Genomic DNA, 25,380 nt, shown 5'->3' with positions numbered 1-25,380 from the left:
TTGCAAGAATATCGGTAGCACAGGCAAGGCATCGAAATTTCAAAACAATAGTCATGCCTCAATTTTATCTAACCGGAGATGACAGTGGTGTACAAGCAACTCCAGTATAAGCATCCACAAATACCGATCGCGCAAAAACTTTCTTTTCGCGCGCGGCGGCTACTTCGTTATAATGATAGCAACAACATTGGTCTCTCTCTCTCTCGAGAGCACAGCTACAATGCGCACAGCGACTTTCTCCGTTTTCGCGTGTGGCCCGCCGCCGCGCCTCATTGGAGTTGAGAGAGAAAAAGAAGAGAGGGAATCGCGTTGATTATACTCGCTGCGGACTCGATCGTGGACTTGGAAAGCGAAAATATCGAGATATGCTGTATACGGAAAAATAAGGTGTATGTTCGACATTAAAGCTGCAGCTACGACAGAAGCCGCCCTCCTCGCAGCTTCGATATTATTGTTTATCCGCAGAAAAATTTAGAAGTATGTCGTTGTTTATGTATACATAGCAGGTGTAATCGGATTGTACTATCGTGACGTAACTCTCGGACGCACGTTGCGCGCTATAAACCATTTCCTCCTTCCCGCGTATATTAACTATATAAAACTCAAAACCGGCATATACTTCTGCCACTCGATGATTGAATAGGTGTGTTGTACTTTGCGTTGTGGTATAATACACATACAATACATGCATATGACGCTCGTTATTATTGGGTCACGGTCGACGCGTGGCTCTCTTTTTATTTTTTTTTTCTCTTCTTATATATTATGTACGACGAGCTGCATGCTCTTCTCTCTCTCTCTGTGCAGCACAACAACGAAGTGCGAGAGAGAGAGAGAAAAAAAGCTCGCGCACACATTGTATGCTATACCGGTGCGCGCGGGGGCGGACGTCCCATTGTTAGGCTGTTGCTACTGATGCACTTCGTATTCGTAGAGTGTGCTCAGTGTGTGTGTGTGTTGTGCAACTTGTATGCACCGAGATTTTTTATATACACGTCATACGTAGAAATAAAAATATAGTTGGCTGAGCTTGATTCGCGTATATTGTACATTATTCCGGAACAATTTTACAAATTGTTTCGGAATTGGGTATTTGATGTAATAGTCAAGAAAAACGATGCCTAGTACATAGCTCATACGCCATACGGCCTCATACCGCTATAATTTTGCACGTCGTACGTGTTATATTTGAAAAATATATGTATGAACAAAATTACATTGGGCGCCTCGTTCATTTTCGTGTTACATCGTATACGTAAAATATTACAGTGTTATGGGCGCTCCCCTACACACTCCGACTTTTTTACTTTCGAAAAATTCGCTCGTTCGCTCGCTCAAGTACTTACTTGCAATTATAAACTTCGTTACACTTTTTTTTTTATCATTTTTTTTTCTTTTTCCATACATTGCGATATCTTAAGCGAGGAAAAGAATCGGGTCAGTCGCTTATGTGCGTATCGCAAACAGGCCTCTTCTCTCTTTCTCTCTCTCTCTCTCCTCCTCGTCGATGCGGTGCATACGAGCGGCAAACTTTTCATCGACTGTAACTGTTGTTTCTCATTCGCGCTCGCATTATAGGATATAGCAGTCTACGAAACCAATCGGCTAATGTTCATTATGGCCGTTGGAGAATTCGAACGCTCGTATAACTGCTTTACTCCTGCCGATATCGGGTTGAAAAAAGCTGAACTTGCAACGTGGTACATGCCTGCCGATCTTTTCAAGATCGATTAGAAACTGTGTCTATTTACCGATTTCATTTATCTTTCTTGCCGACAAAAGAGGCGTGAAAAAGTTGAAAGTTTGTTTAAATGCGTCTCGCTCGCGAGCTTTTTTCAATAATTTTTACTCTTACACGGATTCGGAGTCACGCGCAAACGTTCGAGCTATTATCCCTTTAATTGAATAATGACTTTTCTAAAATCGGATCGCGGAAATTATTCCCTCGTTAAATCGCACTTACGAATAATTACGCTTTTATAGATTTGTATGATCGCTCACAACCTATATCTAGCTACATACACTAATCACGATAATATAATTTACGTGCGGTCTAAACGATCTCCTATGCACGCGATGAAGCGCGCACAGCTCGAAACGAAAAAAAAAAAGAAAAAAATGTGTTACTATTTCACGCGAAACCACCAGCACGGACTTAATACAATACATAACGAATATATTTTTTAAGATGTGTATATTGTGCGCCTACTTTGTGCGGTAGTAAGCGTGTATTTTAGTTGCTTTAAATGCGACGGCGCAGTTTAAAAGCCACGAAACAAGGCCGCGTACAGTACGTTAACGCGTAATAATATGAAAATGAAGAGAGAGAGGAAAATTTAATATAACGCACTTAGCGGTCAACGGACGGCTATATACACAGCATTCTCAACGATATACAGTAAGTATTGTATATGTGGCTTATGCTAATAATATATTTTAACACGTATACTACTACGATACACGCCCACGAGATTCATCCGAAAAGCATCTCGCACTCGAGCTCCTCGTCAACGTTCTTATTCACATGAGTTAGGGAAAAAAACGCTTCCTCATTCCATATCAGTAACGAAATTGAGCTGAAAATTTTTATTCATTGTACAAAATCCATACGTAATTTGCACCTGTTCAAATGGTACATATTTAATGACGATATAAGGCGTCGCGCCCACACGTATGCATACACTATACGTACACTCTGGAAACGGACGAGAGGGGCTTTTCTCGACTCCCCCGCGCGCGTCGAGACCCTTTATGTAGCGCGATGCAGCAGCCCCCACTCGCGCCCGGCCGCAACAACTCCACGCAGCGACGCCGCGACGTGTGTTATACTGGCACGCACCTCGGTCGCGGGCTGCTGCATCGCGAGCACATTCGAGAGGGGTTGATCGCGCGGCCATCGCCCTTGTGTATACGTAAGCAGAGCTTTGAGCCCGCTGCAGGTGCGGCGACGCAGGTCCGCGTCCACCACTGCAGCCTGCTGTCATGTCGCTCGAGACCGATGTCTATATGCGTCGACGACGTCTATACTTCGATACATGGCGCGCGGCGGCCACCATTCGGCGCTGTCGGACACGAAATAATTATGTAGGTATACGCGAGTTTAGAGAGGCGAGAAAGAATTAGCAGCCTATCCTTTCTTTTCTCCAAGCGTCTATGATGGATTTCGCACCTGCACAGCCATAGACTGCGCTATAGTTTATGCAAATCTTAAGAATGACATACCTGATCCGTTGAGTTTATTTGCCATATCTCAAGGCGAAGCATCGACGTCGCACGCTTGACCTTTGTCTTCGTTCGATACATGTGGCGAAGCCACGAGGATTGAAGTTGCGGAAAATTTTTCAACATAAATAAAGATGTACGATCAGTATCTTTATTATTATTTTTTTTTGTTCTTCCAAGACAGCGCAAATGTTTTTCTTTTTTTTTCTTTTTATCTTCTGAGCATTTGTCATGCTTGTATATTTATGAGTAGTTTTACTAAGTACCTCTCTTTACCATGGACATGGCTGATCTAAGATGAGTACCTTTATTATTAGAGGTGGTAATAAATGCGAGGCAATCAAAATTTGACTATGATTTTACATAAAAATATAATTTATTCAATCATCGATGTGAAGCATACAATGATCTAAAAGATGCCATGAAACCACCAAGTGCCGAGCATACTTACATTGAAAGCAATAATTGCCAGGGCAAATAAATACGTAGAGCTTGAAAAGGAACACAAATATTCAAAAAATCGTACACATATAATAATTGTGATGTAAAACGTTGGAATGGAATGTGATGGATTTATTACATACTCCATCGATTTTTGATGTTTATGAATTAATTTTTTTAGCTTTCCGTAAAGAGGATCCATTGTTTTCTTTCCAGCTGTCTGAATCTCATGTTTAAATTCGATATCTATTTTTTTCATGTAATATCTATAAATATAAAAGAGTATTAATATATCAATTTTGAGATAGAAGTTACAATCATTAATCGAAGCAATAGGTACTGAAAACCGTAAAGACTGCCGATAAAAAATCCTGTGCCCATCCAAACGAAAGAATTTACGAGTACAAAAAACATAAGGCAAGTTGTTGAAAGTATAAATTTAAATGTCGGAATAACGTAGTAGAGACGATCATTTTCATTCATGAAATATACAGAATTAAATTATAAAAGTTTCGGGTGTTGATGTATTGGAAATATCCATGATTGAAAAATGGGAAAAAGTACAGGAAAAATGACGATGCTGTCATTAAATGATATAAAAAAGCCACTGTAAAAAAAAATAATTATAATTAATAATTCAACATTGACTGGCGAAATCATTACCAATATAAAAACGGCTGATGATAACCGAGTTTTTCACATTTTTTAAAGTTCTTTGTTGAGCCTGTATATCAATGTTCAAGATCACGAGCGAAAAATTTGAAGTTAAAAATAGAGATTTGACTACAGCAATGCCGTTTACGTCAACCTTATTGATTTCGCTAAACGATTTTAAACCCTGAAAATATACTTGTTCTCATAATTGAGATTAAAATTAATTCAAAACATTCACCATACATATACTAATAAAACTATAAAAAATAAAAGATAAGTGGAAGGAAAAACCTTCTACTAGACTTTATTTTTTATTTTGGAGCGGCCATAAAATGCCAATAAAATTCCAACGAGAGCAATATTTCCATCTCCTTAACGGTCTCTTCATTAATAGTATCTTCTCGTTGCATACACATTTTCGAATTTGAATTGGCAACTCATGATTTCTTTTACATTAGTGGTGATTTTTATGGATGAAATCGTTTGCATAAAATGTTAAGTATTTTTGTAATTCAGGCTATAAGAATGTGTTTAAATAAAAAGTGAATGTATTCATGAATAATAATAAAGAGAACGTTCTTTGTTGTCATTTCTTTGAAAAAAATAACATCAATCAATGTGGTATCTATGAAACTTGACATTCAAATTAGGTAAAAAAATATCTTGTAATTTCATACAAAATGCTTATTTTATTTGAAAAAAAATTTGGTTTGAAAAATCTGGTTTGCAATCTAGTTTCATATAATTAAAACATTCCATAGTTTCGGTACTCATTCTTCAAACTTGCAGTTGTACAATATTTTTCAAATGTAAAACACTCGTGGGCATTTCTGATCAATCATAATAATTCAGCTTTCTTAAGGGCTTACATACACCTTAAATTCAAACTTCTTTTTATTCAATTTTTGAATAGGATTTTTTCTCCCCTTTCCATTGCTTTTTTCGAAATTCCAAAATTTTGATTTTGCTCTGAGATACAGCTGTTTCCGTGAACCCTTTTCCTATACTTCGCGTGTTAAATTTTTTCTTCTTTTGCGTTTTCTGGCGAGTAATGTTTTTGGTCACTTGTCGTAATATTCAGAGGGTACCGATTGAGCTTTCTGCACCAGGGTCGCGTACACTTCTTCAGGACATGAATGGTTACGGACACTACCACGGGTGAGACGATTGAGCTCATAGATCATTTTCAAAACGTACTTTTATGACTTAAATTTTGGCAAAAACGAAAAATAAAAAAAAATGTGTGTTTAACTGTTCATGCAGAGCAACCTGTGTGTTCGGTCGTCTCACCCGTGGTAGTAGCCATAACCAGTCATGTTCTAAAGAAGTGTAACCGACCCTGGTGCAGAAAGCTCAATCGATACCCTCTGAATATTACGACAAGTGTCCAAAAACACTAATCGCCAGAAAACGCAAAAGAAGAAAAAATTTAACACGTAAAGTATAGGAAAAAGGCTCACGGAAACAGTTGTATCTCAGTGCCAAATCAAAATTTTAGAATTTCGAAAAAAGCAATGGAAAGGGGAGAAAAAATCCTATTCAAAAATTGAAAAAAAATTTTTTTGAATTTAAGGTGTATATAAGCCCCTAACAGAACTTTAAAATTCACTCATTAATTTAGAATAAATACTACAAGTACTTAACTCGTTCTTAAAGTACTAAACTCGTTCTTTAAAAGAAAAAAATTAAATCTATAGATATTGAAATATAACTTTTAAAAAGACAAAAAATAGAAATGACTGCTCAAGTAACATTTCAATCAAATGAAAACAAAATGTTGCTCCATCCAAAGAGTATTGGTGTTCCACATTGGATGTTCCACAAATGAAATTGATAGTAGAATTTTTCATTCAAAAACTTTATTTTCTAAAAATGCAAGAGCCACTGAAACCAAATAGCGAATTTATTTCATTGTGTATGTTACCAACATAATGCATACTTCGAACCTTATAGAAAATAAAGTCAATCTCTTTGGATGGAGCAACATTTTGTTTTCATTTGATTGAAATGTTACTTGAGCAGTCATTTCTATTTTTTGTCTTTTCAAAAGGTATATTTCAATATCTATAGATTTAATTTTTTTCTTTTAAATAACGAGTTTAGTACTTTAAGAACGAGTTTCCCTCTCAAATTTTCATAATACATGTATCGATTTTCTTAAGATTTTCCGATGGGTTGAGCTCTGAAAGATTTATTTATCCACGCGAAATATACAATGATCTAAAAGCTGTGATGAATGATACTGAATTGTTGAAAAACTGTGGAATTGAATAAATTAGTATAAATTATTCATTATATGTGGCAATATTTTACTCACGTTGCTGAATGTTTCGAAATTTAAGATGAATATTGGTCCCCCCACTAGCACAGGAATTTTCATTGCTCCATTCATTAACAATACCAAAGCAATCCTTGATCGTGGTGGATAATTATACCAATTGATCCTAAAGCTTAACAGTACTTGTAAATTTATTATGGTTAAATTTGCAAATATTTTGGTTGAAATAATTTGGTACTATTTACCAGTAATTGAAAAACTCGTACCCTGCATTACTCATCAACTGGCTTGGCATGCACGAAGCCAGAACTCCAATCAGAATAGAAAAGAAAAGTGATAAAAAATGTGCAGCTTCTTGTAAGTCTTTTTCCAACAATATCACAATCTAAAGGTGAATTCGCATAAAAATTTTCAGAACCTCACAAAGTTGAAGTTATTATTAAAAATATATTTTATGTTAAATAAACAGAAAAATATATAATTTAAATACCTTTTGTATGAAATTATTTATAAACAAACATAAAAATTAATTTATTTTCAAAACGATATAAGACGAAATCATAAAATATTATATTTACCCAAGTACCAAGCATAATTATGTTGAAGCCATTAGAAACAAGACTTATCATATATATAGGTCTTGTAAAAGAACATAAATATTCGAAAAACCTGCAACGTGTAATAATTTTGTTACATAAGGTAAAAATATTTATTGTCAAAATCAAAATTGAATTGTTTTTGGACAATAAATTTGACTATTGTGTTCAAACATACAAAAAAATACCAAAAAAAGATTAAAACCAATTAATACCACCGAATTTTCGAAAATAACTTTTTGAGCTCATACAAAGGAACATATTTTTTCTAGAAGATAAATACAGTAGCCATTTCATTACAATTGCTAATCAAATATAATGAAACTACTATTTTTGATGTGTTCACTTCGAAAATTTTTAGAAGGATTTTTTGATTCATCTATAACGTACTCCATCAATTTTTGATGTTTATGAATTATTTTTTTCAACTCGTTGTAAACCAGATCCTTGGCATTTACTTTAGAAGAATAATCATTGTGTTCGAACTCCATGTCGATTTTTTTCAAATAATATCTGAATTGTATTAAAAGAAATATTTATTTAGATTAGACCATATTAATATGTTATAAATGTAAGTAATACTCACTGAAAGCTGCAGAGACTTCCGACGATTAATCCTGTTGCTAACCAAACAAAATAGCTTGCAAATGCAAGAAATAGACAGCTAATTGTTGAAAGTATAAAATTAAATGCAAAAATAACATAGAAGAATTGGTTTTCATCCAAAAAATATAGCAAATTAAATTGTGAAGAAGATTTCGGTTGTTGATGTTTTGGAAATGTCCAAGATGACAAAATAGATAAAAGGACAGGAAGAATCACTGTACCGATATTGACAAATAAAAAAACTACCGCTATAAACAAATAAACGACACTTATTAAATCAAATCACGTTGAAGCAAGTAAAATTATTACCAATTTGAATGCGGCTTATAAGTAGAGAATTGTTGACTTTTTTTAAAATTATTTGTTTAGCCTGGTCATCATTGTCTTTCAACACTTGAGTCATTTTTATCAATATTGCTTTCATCTAAAAATGGAGTCTTGTCAAATTGGTGTATAGTAGAATTTTTCAAGTATGTCATAATTATATTTTAGGCAAATAAAGTTACGCACTTTACCATCGTTCAGGATTAAATAAGCATAAGCAAAGATAACGAGCGAAAAATTCGAAAATATGAATAAACATATGACCACATTACTGCCATTTACATCGACCTTATTGATTTCATTTAACAATGTTAAACCCTGAAAACATACTAGTTTTCATAAATGAAATTTTAATCTATTTAAATCACTTACCATGCATACTAATGAAACTATAAAAAATAAAATAAGGAGAAACCTTCCACTAGATTTTATTTTTTCATTTTTGAGCGACCATAAAAAAAATAATTGCATTATTCTCTTGACGCAAAAGAATAATTTTGGTCCAAGCAATATTTCCATCTGTCTGCTGAACTTCTCATCGAAGTTATTTTCACGTTGCATAGCCATAATTGTATTTCTATTGAAAACCGGTAATCTCTTTTGTGTCAAAGTGTCCAGTGTTTATGAATAAAATCGATACGAAAATATGTTGTTTCTGATATTGTTAAAGCTTTAAGCATTTATTTAAATAAAACATAAACGTCTTCGTGAATAATGAAATTTATATCGATTTTCATGGGTAGTTCTTGAAGAAATAATGAAATTTAAAAAAGTGACAATAGAACTTTTTATTCAAAATATGTCCATGACGAATCTTTTTTTTCTATGAATAAATTTTTTCCTTCTATTAAAAATGTTGGGGTACTACTATGAAAGCATTGCACGGAAGTCTTACAGTTCCTCAAGTTATACTATGTTTATCATGCTCAAGACCAATTGTGTTAAATCACAGAATTTCTGCTTTCTTAGTGTATCTCGAGAATCTGCTTATATCAAATATTTATGAATAAATATTTAAAAAAAAAATTATCAAAAATGGAAATCGGATGTCATTGCAAATATAGTTTATAATAGAACAAAAAATCAAAAACTCGCAAGTAAACTTTCAATCCGATAATAGTCAAATAAATCTTTATTAATAAAAGTTAGATGGTAATTAGGTGACGGAATTTATTTTTCAATAATTTTTATTCAAATTTTTCTTAGATTTAAAATTCTTTTTTTTCCACAATTTCCAGGTACGCTCAACTTTCAAATGAATGCGAAATGTACAATGATCTGAAAGCTGCCATGAATGATACTGAACTTTTTAAGATCTGTAAAAATAAAATACATTTACATAAGTATAAGTAATTTATGGTAGATAGGTATGGTCCAAAAGTATAAGTAAATATAAGTAAGTATAAGTAGTTAAGTAATATATGGAGAAAATTAGCTCACTTTGCTAAACAGCTCCAAATTTAAAATAAATATTGGTCCTCCCTTTAGCGCGGGGATTTTCATTGCTCTATTCATTAACATTAACATAGCAAGCCTAGATTTTGGTGGATAATTGTACCATTTGATGCTGTAACTGGATAAAATTTTTTAGGTTGAAATGATCAATTTAATACCTTAAGATATAATTAAATCATTTTTACCAACAATTGAAGAATTTGTACCCAGCGTTACTCATCAACTGACTCGGTATGCACTCATTAAAAACTCCTACCATAATAGTAAAAAACAATAATAACATATAATAAGACTCTTGTGAGTCTTTTTCCAGTAATATCACAATCTAAACAGAAATTCACAAAAAATCACCAGAGCCATATATTATATTTCAAAAAAATTACCAGAAAATATTTTAGGGACAAAATACCAGTAGATAAATATTAAATAAATGCAATTTTTATAGATATTTTGTCAATAGATAAAAAATTAATTGATACACAAGATAATATTATAAGAAATCATACAAAGTTATATTTACCCAAGTACCAAGTATAATTACGTTGAATCCATTACTAGCAAGAGTAAGAAATAACGTAGGACTTGCAAAAGAACAAATATTTTCGAAAATGCTAAAATAAAAAACATAAATTATCAAAATTGCTATGAAATCGACTTCGATTAATGATAAAATTTCCAATAAATTGAAATAAATTTAGTTTTACTAATACTTTTCCAGAAATTATTAAAACTAATAATTACTATTTCTCAAATAATTAGAACAATTAGGCGACTTGAGCTTATACGTGAACATATTAGTTATAAAAGTTTTCACATCGAAATTGAGATTAATTTTGTAGCCCAAATTTAATTATTTATAAGTATCACTTGACGATAATTATCAACCAGAAAATCTTAAAGTAATAGTATTTACAAATTGTTAATTTTAAATTAACACTTCAAGAGGAATATTATTCATTCGTTACGTACTCCATAAATGTTTGATGTTTATAAATTATTTTTTTCAACTTTTTGTACATCAGATCCTTTGAATTAGCTTCCGAAGAATGAATTTTATGTTTGGACTCTATGTCTATTTTTTTCAAATAATATCTAGATTGAAAAAAGATTTAAAATTCATTAATAAGAACAACTGTATTGATTAGATATTAACATAGACAATACTTACTGAAAACAAACTAGATTGCCGACAGCAAATCCTGTGGCTAGCCAAAGAAAAAAACTCACCAGTGTAAGAAGTAGAAAAAATATTGTTGAAAGTAAAATGTTGAATGATACAACAACATAGAAGAACTCTTTTTCGTCCAAGAAATATAGCAAATTAAATTGTAACGAAGATTTTGGCTGTTGATGTTCTGGAAATATCCACGATAAACAAATGTGTTTAAGCACAGGAAAAATTGTGGTGCTGACATTAAATAATAAAAAAACTGCCACTGTAATAAAAGCTTGTTACAAATTTATTTAAATTATTTTCACGCTTGTAAAAACATACCAGTTTGAATGCGGCTAATAAATAGAGAATAATTTACTTTTTTTAAAATTATTTGTTTAGCCTGTTCATCATGGTTTTTGAATACTTTAGTCAATTGTGTTAGTATTGCTATCATCTGAAAATTATATTGTATCAAATTGGAGTATCGTTGCCTTTTCAAATGTCATCATTATATTTTAAACAAAGACAGTATAACATTACGTACTTTACCATAGTTCATGATTAAATTAACATAAAAAAAGATCACGAGTGAAGAATTGGAAATTAAAAATAGAAATTTTACCACCATACTGCCATTTGCGTGTACTTTAATGATTCTGTCTATCATCATTAAACCCTGAAAATGTATTACTTTTCATAAATGAGATTCTAATCATGTTGAATCACTTACCAGACATACTAATGAAACAAAAAAGTATAAAATTAAGAGAAATCTTCCACTAGATTGTTTACTTTTACTTTGGAGTGGCCATAAGAATAAGATTTGCATTGGTATCTTGATCCAAAGGAAATTACACAATAATAATTTTTCCATACCCTCTATTGTCTCATTGATTATATCATCTTCTCGTTGCACAAACATTTTTGTATTTAAAATGCAGACCTACAATCTCTCTTACATGACGGAATGATCATTTGAATGAAAAAGCTTGCTGTGAAAAAATGTTACGTTTAATATTGTTAAAACTGTACGAGTGGGCCTAAATTAAGAATGAACGCCTTTATTAATAATAATACCATTTGTAAAGTATTTTTCACGGTCAGTCCTTAAAGATAAAACAATTGAAAAAGTAACAACTATACTTTCAATTCAAAAAAAGTACTATAGTGTCCATCAGTCGATTAAAAAATATTTTTTGTAATCATTTTTATCACAAAGTGCCAAATATGTCTTGACCTCTTGCGGATTTCAGAAATTTTTTATTATATTCGTCCCTTACTCCATGGATACGAGGTAAAAACAACACACATTTATAATGCAAAGTGTGATGTTATATTAAAATCAAAAAAACGTTGATACGTGCAGGAACAAAAAGAAAGCATTCGACTTTATAAATAAGTAAAATGTCAACATTCGTCGCACAACTCACCCCCTCGATCGAATTTCTATTCATAGTTTTTCGATGTTCGCACGCGCTTGACGCTAACGACATTGCTTTTCATTCTGTAACGGTCATTTTTACCACTTTTGATGTATGATCGGGACTCTTTCTCCGCTCGCACCGGGCCGATAAAAAAATGCAATACGCGCGCACACACCAATGACCGCGATTTAATCATGTTCATTCAATCGTTTGTCGGAGGCTATTTTTAATATTGTATATCAATTAATTGATCTAATGCTACCTGAAAGTCGAGATCGTCGTACTTTCCACTATAACATAAGAGTAACGTGCACTTGATAATTGTTTATCGCATTAAAATCACGATCACGCAGTGCCATAAAATAACTAGAACCTGCTGCAGTTTGACATTGCTCCGTTTATTCTATGACTACTAAAACAATTAATGCGCACGTCACATTGGGATCGTCATTGAAAATGCCGTACACTCGTTCGTGATACAAAGTTTTAATTGAGACAAAATAAAAGTTTTATCGTGGTTCGAAAACAAAACAATAGTCATCATCTCTTTCCCGAGTCTCTGGACAGTCGTAGAAGAAGAAAAAAGGAGGACGAATAAATTATCATCTTGTGAAAATCGTAACTTGGATCAAGCCATTACGGTCAGTGCGAACGTGTATATCGACAGTATGTAATTCAGGGTGACGCTGTACATCTGCATGTTGACTATCATGTTCGGCGAGTACTTGATTTTCAGGCTGCAGCAGCTGCGCGCGTGCACGATCTCGAGGAGTTTCAGGTATTTTCGGTCCTTGCGGCGATCGAGAAAATTGTCCAGAACGATGCAGTCGCCCAGTCGCGTCGACAGATCCTGGATCAGATCGCCGATGAAGCACATCAGGGACAGGCTGCTCGCGCAAACGATCATCGTTATGATGTTTCTGATCGCCAAGCCACCGTGGGTGCTCCAATTTATCTGATGTAAAATTATTATATGGAAAATTAAATGAAAATCGTCGTTTCGAGGGGTAAAATTACAACGCACGCGCGCAACAACGTTCTATATAATTTGAAGCTAAGACCTCTATATACTCGTTCTAAATTCATGTCGCTTCTTTACTCGTTGTAAATTTTAATATATTTTGGTCTTGATAAATTCATACAAACTTTACATAGACAATGCATTACCTGAGTCATGGCTATCGTTCCGAAAATCAAAAAAACGCCGTAAGAAGCGTGAACGACTCCGAAGGAGTAGCTCACGATGTCGCACACCTCCATGCCGTACGTCAAAATTCTGCTGTGCCTATCGATAACTCGATACAAATAGGACCTGTCTTTGTCACGTATATTCTGCATCGCGTCGTAAAACATGTCCAACTCTCGGCAGAGTGTGCACAGAAAGGTACAGACGTAAAAATCGACGGATATCCAGGGAGGTATGAATATGCACGCGAACAGCAACTGTAGGAAGTATATCGCGTAGAACCTGAACACAGTAAAATGTCATTTTTGGCGTAAATGAAGTGCATGGAATTTTTTCATTTTTCGTGCGATAATAAGTGAAGAAAAGAGAAATTGATTGGGGATAAATTAAGATATTTTTGTTCTTTGGTACACTGAAAAATAATTGGACACGGAAAGAATTTGTCGATAACAGAATATCACGATACCATCTGAAAAAGAAATCAATCCCTTTATTCGAATGAACGATATGGATTTATTGAAAAATATCTTACTTAGATTCTTCAAGTCCTTTCGTCGAGTAGCCAGGAAAAGGTAGCTTCGAAAAAAATATCGGTGGGATCAAGTACATCAAAGCTCCGACCCACACGCCGTAAATTGAAAACTTGGTCAGTTTATCGTGAATGTTTCGCCATTTTTTCATTATTTGACATTGGATGGAGCTTAATTCATCGGCTCGTCTCGTTTTTTCCATTTCAATCGTCTTTGAGACCAATGCGTGAATTTTCGGTCTTCAAACATTTTTCTCGTATCAGTGAGCTGGTAGTTGAAGTAAATTATCGATAAAGAGAATTTTACTAACTTCGTTAACGCAAGTAAGAAATTTCTTCCTGTTGCCGTTGTAAAGACCGATACAAAATTGATCACCCTTGAAACAAAATATAAGATAATTTTATTTGAGTAACTAATTTTGTATCAAGTATCTCTACCAGTGCTAAAACTTGAGAATCTATAAGAGATACATAAAAATCGATATTACTCTAATATATCTTCGACAGTTCTTGCTGTCATAAATCCGCTCAGATTATAAATGTAAAGGACGATACAGATGATCGGTGGCGACACGTGCAAAAATTTTCTCAGGATACCGTGCCGATGATTTTTTTCGTCCGGCGGCCAACTCCTGGCTACCTTGTGCAACAGTCGAGTCATTCGAAAGGGATCGTAATTCTCAAATTGGCCGTTATCCTCTCGCGGCATATTTGTTTTCACTTTGGCGAAAGACATCGTTGCCGAGTCGGTAGCAAAATCGAACTGTTCGCACGATTTTGTTACGATTCATCCATTAAGAATATTCGTGGCTCTAGATCGTGCAAAATATAAATGATTAAAAGTATAGACGCGCGTTTGACAAAATTATCAAGTAGCTGCGGATAAAAATTCGACATTGAGAGCGATAATGTTTCCACGAATTCTCCACGAGTGACAATTTTCAATATTCGTTATTTTGTCGCAACCTCGAGAGCTGGTTTATGCTCGAAGACTATAATTTGACGCGACAATTGCGTACATTAATTTTTCTCAAATATACTCGTCGCAGCGTTGATTCGACGTTAAAGTCGTGCCCTGCTTTCGTCTCTTTATTTTCTAAATCCATTTCTCTACATTTTTCTGAAAATAAAAGTCAATTATTCCAAACAAAACAATTTATCGCGATTCATCGTGTAAAAACTGATTGAAAAGCGTCAGTCCGTTGGGCGCCTATTCATTATCAAGAGCGAACGCTTCCATTTACATTGTACGCATGAATCGTGCCGGCCAGCAGCAGCCGCTGCATCAGCAGCTTGCCTCGTTTTAGCCGGCCGCTCTCGGCTTACGTAACACGGATACGGCCTATTGCACTTGCCACACATGCACCAGAGCTCTGCGGCGCACTTGCAATTCATGTTTATACATCAGCATGAGCGCAATGGATCCGAGAAGCTCGCACGTACCGCACAACGTGTGAGTCATTATCAACAATGTGTGCGCGGCATGCTTGCTTGCTCGCACGAGCGGCCGCGTGCATATTTATACACATGCATAAATGGTATACTACTTGTTGGAGGAAAAATATGAGCGAGGAAATGGAAAAAAATCTCGTCGAGCACGTGCCCACGTTGTCGTGGGTGTGTGTGCAGTGTGCGGTCGCGGCCCTCCTTATATCATATACAATTTATATATACGACGCATACGATACATGTGTGCACCGGGCAAAGAGTCATCGATCGATAATAATGAGGTTCTCTCTCTCTCTCTCTCTGGTGGCAACTGTGTGCGCGTGTGTGCCCATGTGTGCCAAGCCAGCAACAGCGCACAATTGTGTATTTTTAATCGATGAGTATACAGTCGCGTGCACTTAAATGACTCCGAGAGAGCTGCCCCGAGTAGCCGACAAATCTTACGTTGCATGTATAGACGAGCGTACGGATTATGTATGCACATTGGACTCGGTGCGACTTGTATTATTATACGCCATGTACATTATAATAACTGCACATTTATATATTGGAGACCGCGCGCGAGCTAGTGCAGGGTAGCTGTTTAAAAATTTTATGATTACCACCGCGGCGCGGCTCGGGTGGTCGAGGCGAGATCTGTGTCATAGAGTATCAGTCGCGAGCAGCTCGAGCCAATTGACAGTGCGATAACACACGATCGCGCGTACAATATATAGGATACGACACACATTTAAATGAAAACGATCGTCGCCGCCGCCGCTGCGGACCCCGCCGGCATGCGTCCATCGATTTTTACACGTAAATATAGCGCCCTACATTAATTCAGTTTTAAATGTGCATTTACAAAGATCGTTATCTCGTTCTCGCGGTGTAATGCAATGCAAATAGTCGTAAACGTCTACACGCGGCTCGCGAAATAAATAATCCGTGTGTATAAGTCTGACAATTTTCCTCCGTCTTTAACGATTACTATATCGTCGCGGTCGCAGTGTCCAAACACATCCTTCTCGTTCTCCTCTGCGCTCTCGTACATAATATACACGGCTCTTCGCACGACGTTAAATTGCTTCTTGTTTTTTTTTCTCTCTCGAGACGGAATTACTGGCGTGACGTAACATTTATATATATACCGCCGTCTATTTACCAAGCATTTACATGTGACAGCGCATTGCATTTGAACTTTCGAAGTGCACCGAAAATGACAGAGCGTTCACTCGCTTATGTGTGTACTGTGTGTTATGTACATAGTTTTTACGCAATTCAACTGCGATGCGCGAGATCTGCTCCCGTACATACAAATGTATAGTATACCAAGCGTGTGCGTGCATGTGCCTATAATGCACACACAGTCCGGCCGACAATGTTAATAATTATAATTGTACTCGAGAAAACGACTAACGTATTCATGAGGCTCGTCGTGTGTCCAATGAGGGGGGGCCCCTCGCAACATCATGTCGAAACTCGTGCACGCACTGCAGCGGAGCGAGCTCCGAAATACGCGGCATTCACTTTTTGCACGCGGCGTATTATCTCTGCGCCACCGCGAGTTTTTGCGGTTCGTGCTTCATTAATGCCGGTCGCGCGCGAGCGACGAAGAGAGAGAGAGAGGAGTCGCAATCCTGACTGCTGATAGTAGAACGGTCCGATTCTGCTGCGACAGAGAGATTTCATAAATGTGTGCGAAGAGTTCGCTCCGAAAAATGCCCTAAATGCCAAAAAAATTTTGAAATGATTTAAAATGTACGAGAAGAAATTAAATTTTCGATTACCCTTGACTCGAAGCACTTGTCGATAAAAAAAATAACGATTCGTGCTGAAAGTTACGAGACAAGCGCAGCCATTTGACATATGTTCGGCAACGGTCTGTCTCGGGACTCGGCGATCACGTGACACTGTTTACATTGAAGTAGGTAACTGCGGGCCGGATCACTGCAGCGAGACGCCATCCGGCGGACGATTTCAATACTGTCGCGAGCGGTCGGAAAAGAAAAATAGAACTCGATTACCTTTTCTTGTCAATGCATTTGAACTTGACTTTATTTGAATGAAATATCGTTTGAAATAATTCTTCTACAAACTAATCTACAAACAAAGTTTTGAACATCAATTCACAATATGCTTATACCTTATCGTTAGCTTAAATATAATTAAACTATATTGTTATACTCCTAATTTAGTTTTCTTTGTATTAAGCAAAGTCTTTTGTTTAGTTAGTTGCTGAATATTTGTCTGAATCATTTTATTCTCGTTCTTTATTTCTTGTATTTGTCTTTCGAGCTTCATAATTTTCATTGTATTGCCTTCTTTTTTTAGGATCAACTTATTTTTCTGATCTACAACTTGTTTCAGCTCAGTATCAATTTCTTTGATAGTTTGAGTTTTCCTTGTACCATTGAAAGTTGCATCGAGCCGTAACAAATACTTTTTAAATTTTATATCAATCCCTTTCAAATTATTTTCATCATTTGAGCGAGAAGATTTTCGCCACCTTTGCAAGAACTGAAAATACAACATAAATAAAGTATAACGCAATGAATAAAATAGTAATAACATTACATACCACTTTCCATGCATCTATGGACTTGACAGGTGTGAGACGATTAAGTTTCATTGTCAGTAATTCCCATAATACTTTCTACATAAAAAAAGATGTGAATTTGTATTAACTTAAGATATGACAGTTAATTATAAGTATTTAATTAACAAAATTTACCTCTCGTTCAGGGGTTGAATCATGTGTTATGATTTCTGGATTGTCCATAACAAACTCAAATATACATTGTTTTTGTTCAGTTGTAACTCTCTCTTTTGGCTTAATAAAAGCCGAAGAAGATGGTGGTGAATCACCACCGTAACCACCGTAACCACCGTACTGCATTATGAAACTACAAAACATTTCAAACAATGAATTTTATAACACCTATGTTTAAATATGAATCAACTGAGAATCGTTTTAAATAAAGAGATTTTTTAAAACCGAACGCGCTAGAATGTCGTTTTTCTTTATTTTCGCGACTACAATGGAAGACATTTCTTTAAAAACTTACATCTTAATATTTGTTTCTTTTTTATTACAAAAAAGTCACTATTACAACTTTAAGAAATTATAAATAAATAGATGAATAGTTTGCGAATAAACAACACACAACTCACATTGATTACAGAAACCTGGAGCAACGGTTAACGAATAAATAAGCTGCTGCTGCTCAGTTCAAACTATTTGCACGATATGAGCAGCGTTGTTAGAACGAGCCGCAAACATGGCTGCCTCACTGTTTTATCGACTCGACTTCGTTGACTTTCTACGTGTAGCCAACTTTGAGAATCACGAACATGTGCAGGTGTATATACACGCTCTTTTGGAAACAAAAGTTTAGAAATAAAGAAAACTCTTTGAATTCGTTTCAACAGCTAATTTATTTTTTTTTCATAGATTAATATATAAGCATCATTTTCAATGATTGTTTTTAACTGTTCAAAATTCTTAGTTTCGACAGTATCGTCATTTGCGTGATACCATACGTTTTCAATATTTAAAAAAGCCGAATAATGTCCTTCATTTATGGTGTAACCGTCGCTTGCGCTTTGAATTTTACTTTTTGTTTATACTTATCCCAAATAAAATGAAAACGAAACATTGTTTCTTGTTTAATGATAAAATTGTTGCATCCTTTATTATTCATTTCAGTTTGATAATTACAAATCCAAGTAGATCATAAGCAACGAAATAGTCGCGTGTACATGTACAAGTTATAGTGTATGCTTTACAAAGTATATTTGAAATTGCCCGCACTCATAAGTTGGCTACACCGAAAAAGTCAACGAAGTCGAGTCGATAAAACAGTGAGGCAGCCATGTTTGCGGCTCGTTCTAACAACGCTGGATATGAGGTGATCGAAGTTTGAACATCGAACACGAACGAACGAGTTTTGCTGATGGAAACAGTTTAGGCTAGCTGCAGATCGGCTTTAACTCGCCAACGGTTGGACTACCTTCTTATGTTTTTTGATGGCCCTGTGCGTGCACAGATAGAACTTCGTTTCGCGCCAACGGTTTTTATGCGACTTATTTTGAATTTTGTAATTTGTTGAGATTGGAACTGTAGTTGGTAAATATTATAATGATTGTGGCAGTTGTGCGCGTTGATTGTTAATCCATAAGTTTTTAATTTGAATTTTGAAGTTTTGGGTTCTTTAGTAATCTTCATTGAATGAGCCAAGAAATATTGAAAGGTATTTATAAAATAATAATAGCCTTATGAAGAGGTAAATTGTAGTCAAATAAAAATCACTTTTTCGTCAGAGTTCAGTCATTTATTTTACGTATGATAATTACTTTTACATAAAGTAAGCAAAATCTCACAATCGTTTCAAATCTTATACGGGTAGAAAACGAAATCCCTGCCAAATATCAAAATATAAATACCTTATAGACATCGGGACGTGCGTAGAATCTTTTTTATTGGCTATCGCAGTGCAATAGCTTACAAAAATGGACGGAGTGAAAAATCATACGATCATTATTGAGGTATATAAGTACGGACTCGGATTGAAATAGTGTTATCATTTCGTTCAATACATACGTTCGATGATTAATGAAATTATTTAGATAAATTGAAGCAAGAAAAGATACTTAAGCTTCGTTGTTATTTGAAATGTTTCAATTTACTCCAATTTTTTATCAAGACTCATCGTCGATTTTATCGTTTCTTCAAATCTTCATTCATTTCAAATTATTCTTTTGGGTTTTTTGTGCTTTTGAAATGAGCTGGATTTGTAAAAAAGATTTTCTCAGTTATGCTTTTATGCTGATTGAACTTTGATAATCGATGCAATATTACTTATATTAGAATGTTTAAAAACATTTAATATAATTTTTATATTATCACTTACAAATTTAAAGTCCGTGCATAAATAAAATAAATATTTCTCATTCAAAACTCATTAGGTACTTGAAAATGAGTTTTACCATAATTTGCATTATTTTGGTATTGCATTAATTACCTATGGCTTTTAAAAGCTTGCAATGACGATTTTCTATTTTCCTACGGTTGAGAAAAAGTAATTTTTTTTATAAATCTTGCAGTGCTCTAATGTTTAACAATTGGTGTATTGCATATTTCTTTAACTTTATTGTACTTTTGAATATTCAATTGAAAATTTATTTATTTTCAATGTATTGATATTATCTTTGAAAAAAGTTCCTACTAATTGTGAATTAAGAAAATGTTTAATATTAGTGAACTAGTGGAAAACTGTTCACATAAGAGTACTTGCAATCAACAATGCTTACACTGACTTTCTTGCACACCCAAAGATCTTGATTGTCTCAGCTGGATATAGCTCAAATCATGTTATTCATTACCATGTACTTCGTTACCCTAATTCATTTTATATTAGTACAAAATTATTGTTTATCAACTTGCGCTTACCAGTGAATCTTGCTAAGTTTATGCATTTGTCAATGGTTTTATAACTTGGGTGTTCTTAAATTCTTTTAAATACTTTTTGATGACATAATTTTTAAGATCATTAAAAGGTTCCTTTGTCAATTTGTAGTGCTCAAGATAATTAGAAAAAGCTTAATTTTTATAATTTTTTTTATTTATAACATTTACGATTATTAATTATGTTTATTCAAAATCTAAAATATATATTTTGAATCTCCTAAATTTAATTGCATATGCAAGATGCAAGTGTATACTAAATTAAAAAATCTTAAATCTAAATTTTTTCGCACTTGCAGAATACTTGAGATCTATACATTACAAGGTATGCAACTATAGAAATATATCTTTCGTTTATTCCCTAGTAAATATAATACGTAAATTCATTGTTTATTTATATTTGAATAGACAAATTTTTACATGCTAATAAGTATAAAAAAATTTAGATACATCAAAATAAAGTTATTCTACTTAATCGTGATTATATATTTTTTATTTAACGAGTACAGGACGTAATTTTTCTCGTGTTATACGATAGTATCAAAGATGATACATTATAATATAAATCAATTTTTACTTTAAGATATCTGTGTAAGATATATCAATAATATAATTAAAAAAGTTTTTGTTGACTAATTAGGATATAGATAAATCATTTTTATATACAACAGGCTAAACAATAACCTTCCCAAAAAAATTGAAAGTAAAAAATTGTATTTTTCACAAAGTAATTGTTAAATTTATCAAAATAATAAAAAATCTAAGTATTTTATTAAAAAAAAAATGCACATTTCTCTCTTAAAAATAGTTGATCATTTGATCATATTTTCTGTACACTTGGTTAAAATTGTTAAACAATAATAATTTCTCTGCAACTTAGATGACTACGGCCCTGTTTTACTTAATGCAATATTTGACAATATCTATAATGTAAGGTGGGATAGTTGCAAATTCATAATGTTATATTTTTGAGCATAAGCAAACAATAGGCGTTCTTGATTTTTTAAAACAATAAATTGCTTATTGCATGCGCATTTCCCATTCAATCTTTTTTTCACAATTTACAAACTTGGCACTCTTATCTGTGATGAAATTATATTCATCATTCCAGACGAAATTCATTCGGTGTTAAAATAAATAAATTATTATATGAAAATTCTTTTTGAAAATATCGTTCTCTAAAATATAATTTTTACTTGCAGCGCAAATGTATTAATGTGTTGCGGTGGTGGCCTTGGGTATCGTCATTATGTATAATCGTACATATAATCGTCGTCGAGTCGAACAAATCCACTCGACGCGCCCCAATCGGACTATCAGCTGTAGGGCCTATCGGTCAATGTCGAAAACAGAGGCAAAAAGAGATTGACCTTGGCGTCAGCCCTTACTCAGCCTGGTATTTGACCCGCAATGGTGCTTGGTCCTCCTGCTGGTTGCAGCTGAACGTCGTCCATTAATGTATGGGTCTCTTCCTCTTGATCGGACATTGGCAGGGCAGTTGAGACCTCGTCGATCTTTGACGCTTTCATTTGGCTTGGCAGCTCAGTTAGTACTGGCCCGTACTGCGAAGTGGAACCCACCAGCAAGTCAGTTGATGGATTTAACCCGCCCAACATCTTAGGTAGGTTACAATAGCAACAACGCGTTTTTCAAAACAAAATAAATAAAATAAATTTGGTGACAACTTAAAATGTAGATAGGAAAATTTGGCGTGGATAAAGCATGCGTGAGTTTTTAAATTAAAAAAAGCAATACGAAATCAAATTTCAAATAATGCTTGCAGTTACGTATATTGCATTGAAAGCGGATGATTTTTCATGACTTAAAGTTTCCATACTTGGATTTAATTTGTTATGATCAGTGATGATTCATGAGAAATGGTATTAGTTTATGAATTGCAATTAATGATGGTTTTTTAGTAAGTCATGAAAATCTAGAGTTAAACATACCTGACCACTGTTGCCTGTCATTCCTCCTCTAGGTAATTTACCATGCCTAAAGAAACGCATGTAGCCCCAAAGTATTCCCAAGCCAATACCTAGAACCATCATTGAAGCACCAGCTGCAATCGATGCTCTGCCTTCATTCTCATGACGTTCTTTTACTGCTGTTTCCGAATCTTTTGGTGTTTCATCATCAACCTAATATAAAATTAATTAAAATAAAAACAGTAGATATTCATCAATTGAAAGACAATTCTCCATACCTTCTGTGGCACTTCCTCTCCACTGTGAAATACATTTACAAGCATCATGGTGAGTCCAGCTGTAAAAGCTGCCAGAGCTACTGTGAACAACACCCATTCCAGCCAACTCCTTGTGCTAAACTTGTGCCTTGCCATGATCCTGGAAAAGCTTCTTCTGATTCCAAGACCGCCATCTCTCGTATCATAAGAATATCCTACAGTTGTGGGTTGATAAACTGCTCCACTTTCAGGCATCTTTCAAACTGTATTCTGAAACAAAATTTATTGCCAATTATGAATTACGATTCAAAAGTCAAAGCTGTCAGCTGACGTTACAAAGCGACGTTATAAATAGAAGTACTTTTAAAGACATGCAGATGGACAGTTCAGGCATGACTCACATCCTCGCACATAATAAAGCCATGCCTGAATGCAAATCAATTAAACATAAAGATAATCTTATCAATTTAATGAAATCAACTTCTAGAATTCACGCCTAAATAACTACGGAATTTCAATTGAGAAATAATTATCTCGAATTTTTTTTACCTGCGTACGAGAGGAGAAAAAAATACGCGATACCACACGAATGCGCGCGGGGACACAGCGATTTTGCGCGTCACAAAATTTTCATCGAGCGCCGTGCATTACGCAGGCAAATTATTGAATGAATCAGTTATCCGCGCGAGCTCGCTCGCTCGCGGGGCATTGTGTTTCTCTTTCTCGCTCTTTTCAAAGACACATAATCAAAGTCTCAAGTATGTTACATGATCGAAGCCTCTAGTTTACGAAGGCGGTTTTAGTTTTTTTTTTTTTTTTTTTTTATACACTACATCTGCTCGCGCGAGCTCGCGTTATGCACACCTGTTCTGCACCTATATACCTATGTATCGCTTCCTCTCTTCGAGTTGTTGTTATTTTGCAGAATTAATAATCGCGCGAGCCGTAAGCGTATTGCATTTAGCGTATATATAGAGATATTAAAATGCGGCGAGTGCACAGCAGCTCGCGTGTGCACCTTTTTTTTTATATCGAACGCCTTTGTATATAACACAGCAGCAGTAGCGTAGACACACACAAGGCTCGCTTATCGCACCTTATCACACGCTGTGTGCCGTGTGTCGGAACAACTCCGCGCTTGACCTTTAAAGGCTCGTTGTGTGCACACAGACACTTACACACAAAAACGTCGCGTGGTATACATTATTATACATACAACTTACTCATCGATATGCACACACAATTTCGCGTGCACTTTACATTATTATGCATGCATTAGACGTATAACAGAGGATGCGATAAATACAGCAATGCAGTTAAAGCAGAATAGAGATAGATAGATAGGTATAGACAGAGACAGACAGACTAGACACCTGAACGCGATGCTCCGCTTTTCGAAGAAAAAAAAATAGACGAGAGAAAATTAATCGCGTTACGATAACAAACGCACGTCGTCGAAAGAATGGCGTGCGGAAAAACGAACGATTGTTCGTTTCGCCTATACTACCTACTGTGCAATTGCAATGTGCGGGGGTACAATAGAAGGGGCCGCACCTTTAAGGTTATGAGAGCAATCGATAATTCCGTAAAGCGAATGCGCTATATATAGGTATAAAAGATAGAGAACACACACATGCTTATTACACATGCACGCGGTGCACACACGCTATATGCTACTACTCTCCATGTAACACCACCACCACCACCACTGTGCAGCATCGTGCAATTTTCGTTTTCGAGCGTTCGATATACAAACGCTCGAAAGCGTTGCCTTTTAACATGCCTTTAGAAAATATTATTGACCTCTCGTGAACTTACTTATTTGGACAAAAGGAAGCAAAAAAAATAAAACGAAGCGCCTCTTCTCCTCGATATACACACGAGACCGCGTTCACCCAACTCGTTTTCTTTTTTGGTCACTGCAGTCTGTCTCTCTCTCGTATACACACACGTCACACACAAGCACGTTATAAACAAGGGCTAGGAACTGTCGCGTAACACGCGAGAAAGTGTGCGTTTTTTTCTCTTCTTTTACGTATAAATAGTATAGATAGCCTCACATTTACGCCAGGCTCTGCCAACGATATAATAATATATATACCGTCCGCGCTCGATGCGCGATCGACTACGACTAGTGCTGCGCCAGGCCTTATCCGTATATAGTTGCGCTTTCGATGCGAGAATTATGATGATTGTTATTTCGCTCCAGCCGAGCCAGTATATATACCGTGTACGAATGACGTTGCGTCAACGACGCGGCGCGCGATGTTTGCAGCTGCTGCTGCTCATGCGGGCTGCCAGCGCACGAGGCGCTACTATAGAAGACAAAAGGCAGCAGAGCAGACTTTTGGAAAGTGTGAAACTCTCTTCTCCGCGATGCTCTCGAAGTATGCTTACACCTATTGTTTCGACGGTTGCACGCGCCTATA

The 25,380-nt window shown here is 35.2% G+C and overlaps 3 protein-coding genes and 1 long non-coding RNA gene across 10 annotated transcripts; all 4 read right to left on the bottom strand.

Annotated features, from left to right (window-relative positions):
- Positions 1–9,618: 9,618 nt before the first annotated feature.
- Positions 9,619–10,171, bottom strand: LOC111694461. The gene is made up of 3 exons (XR_002763644.1): positions 10,097–10,171; positions 9,762–9,828; positions 9,619–9,694 (listed from the first exon to the last, which is right to left on the bottom strand). It is a non-coding gene; the product is annotated as an uncharacterized LOC111694461 (long non-coding RNA).
- Positions 10,172–12,602: 2,431 nt separating this feature from the next.
- LOC106655766 lies at positions 12,603–14,579 on the bottom strand. 2 transcript variants are annotated; one of them, XM_014376322.2, is made up of 6 exons: positions 14,360–14,579; positions 14,183–14,248; positions 13,875–14,111; positions 13,809–13,811; positions 13,324–13,624; positions 12,603–13,111 (listed from the first exon to the last, which is right to left on the bottom strand). In XM_014376322.2, the coding sequence occupies exons 1-6, from the start codon at positions 14,530–14,532 to the stop codon at positions 12,785–12,787; spliced, it is 1,107 nt and encodes a 368-aa protein (XP_014231808.1). In that variant the 5' UTR covers positions 14,533–14,579; the 3' UTR covers positions 12,603–12,784. The 2 variants fall into 2 exon arrangements, with proteins under 2 accessions (XP_014231808.1, XP_014231816.1); XM_014376330.2 differs by lacking the exon at positions 13,809–13,811.
- Positions 14,580–17,328: 2,749 nt separating this feature from the next.
- On the bottom strand, positions 17,329–18,537 carry LOC106655707. Of its 3 annotated transcripts, none has more exons than XM_014376231.1 (5): positions 18,474–18,537; positions 18,034–18,205; positions 17,881–17,955; positions 17,487–17,819; positions 17,364–17,402 (listed from the first exon to the last, which is right to left on the bottom strand). In XM_014376231.1, exons 2-5 carry the CDS (start codon positions 18,196–18,198, stop codon positions 17,391–17,393), a joined length of 585 nt encoding a protein of 194 aa, XP_014231717.1. In that variant the 5' UTR covers positions 18,199–18,205; positions 18,474–18,537; the 3' UTR covers positions 17,364–17,390. The 3 variants fall into 3 exon arrangements, with proteins under 3 accessions (XP_014231733.1, XP_014231717.1, XP_014231725.1); XM_014376239.1 differs by having other exon boundaries at positions 18,368–18,507; XM_014376247.1 differs by having other exon boundaries at positions 17,329–17,819.
- A 1,074-nt stretch (positions 18,538–19,611) lies between these two features.
- Positions 19,612–25,114, bottom strand: LOC106654431. 4 transcript variants are annotated; one of them, XM_014374315.2, is made up of 4 exons: positions 24,770–25,114; positions 22,973–23,221; positions 22,716–22,907; positions 19,612–22,328 (listed from the first exon to the last, which is right to left on the bottom strand). In XM_014374315.2, the coding sequence occupies exons 2-4, from the start codon at positions 23,204–23,206 to the stop codon at positions 22,155–22,157; spliced, it is 600 nt and encodes a 199-aa protein (XP_014229801.1). In that variant the 5' UTR covers positions 23,207–23,221; positions 24,770–25,114; the 3' UTR covers positions 19,612–22,154. The 4 variants fall into 4 exon arrangements, with proteins under 4 accessions (XP_014229801.1, XP_014229773.1, XP_014229791.1 ...); XM_014374287.2 differs by having other exon boundaries at positions 19,612–22,382; positions 24,770–25,109; XM_014374305.2 differs by lacking the exon at positions 24,770–25,114 and adding an exon at positions 24,175–24,389 and having other exon boundaries at positions 19,612–22,382.
- Between the last annotated feature and the right edge of the window lie 266 nt (positions 25,115–25,380).

Source organism: Trichogramma pretiosum, unplaced genomic scaffold (genome assembly GCF_000599845.2).
Source record: "Trichogramma pretiosum strain Unisexual culture from Peru unplaced genomic scaffold, Tpre_2.0 scaffold1, whole genome shotgun sequence".
Lineage (NCBI taxonomy): Eukaryota > Metazoa > Arthropoda > Insecta > Hymenoptera > Trichogrammatidae > Trichogramma > Trichogramma pretiosum.
Note: the sequence above shows the minus strand (reverse complement) of the source record. Positions and strands in the feature narration are given on the sequence as shown.

What these genes read in the sequence shown, in the direction of transcription:
- LOC106655766 (XM_014376322.2), bottom strand. Translation starts at nt 14,532, where the DNA reads ATGACTCGACTGTTGCACAAGGTAGCCAGGAGTTGGCCGCCGGACGAA. An exon ending in ACTGTCGAAGATATATTAGA is followed by an intron (nt 14,249 to 14,359) that starts GTAATATCGATT and finishes TTTTGTTTCAAG; the next exon opens with GGTGATCAATTTTGTATCGG. An exon ending in TTCTTACTTGCGTTAACGAA is followed by an intron (nt 14,112 to 14,182) that starts GTTAGTAAAATT and finishes AAATGTTTGAAG; the next exon opens with ACCGAAAATTCACGCATTGG.
- LOC106655707 (XM_014376231.1), bottom strand. Translation starts at nt 18,198, where the DNA reads ATGCAGTACGGTGGTTACGGTGGTTACGGTGGTGATTCACCACCATCT. An exon ending in ATTCAACCCCTGAACGAGAG is followed by an intron (nt 17,956 to 18,033) that starts GTAAATTTTGTT and finishes TTTTTTATGTAG; the next exon opens with AAAGTATTATGGGAATTACT. An exon ending in CCATAGATGCATGGAAAGTG is followed by an intron (nt 17,820 to 17,880) that starts GTATGTAATGTT and finishes TTGTATTTTCAG; the next exon opens with TTCTTGCAAAGGTGGCGAAA.
- LOC106654431 (XM_014374287.2), bottom strand. Translation starts at nt 23,206, where the DNA reads ATGCCTGAAAGTGGAGCAGTTTATCAACCCACAACTGTAGGATATTCT. An exon ending in GAGAGGAAGTGCCACAGAAG is followed by an intron (nt 22,908 to 22,972) that starts GTATGGAGAATT and finishes ATTTTATATTAG; the next exon opens with GTTGATGATGAAACACCAAA. An exon ending in TGACAGGCAACAGTGGTCAG is followed by an intron (nt 22,383 to 22,715) that starts GTATGTTTAACT and finishes AACCTACCTAAG; the next exon opens with ATGTTGGGCGGGTTAAATCC.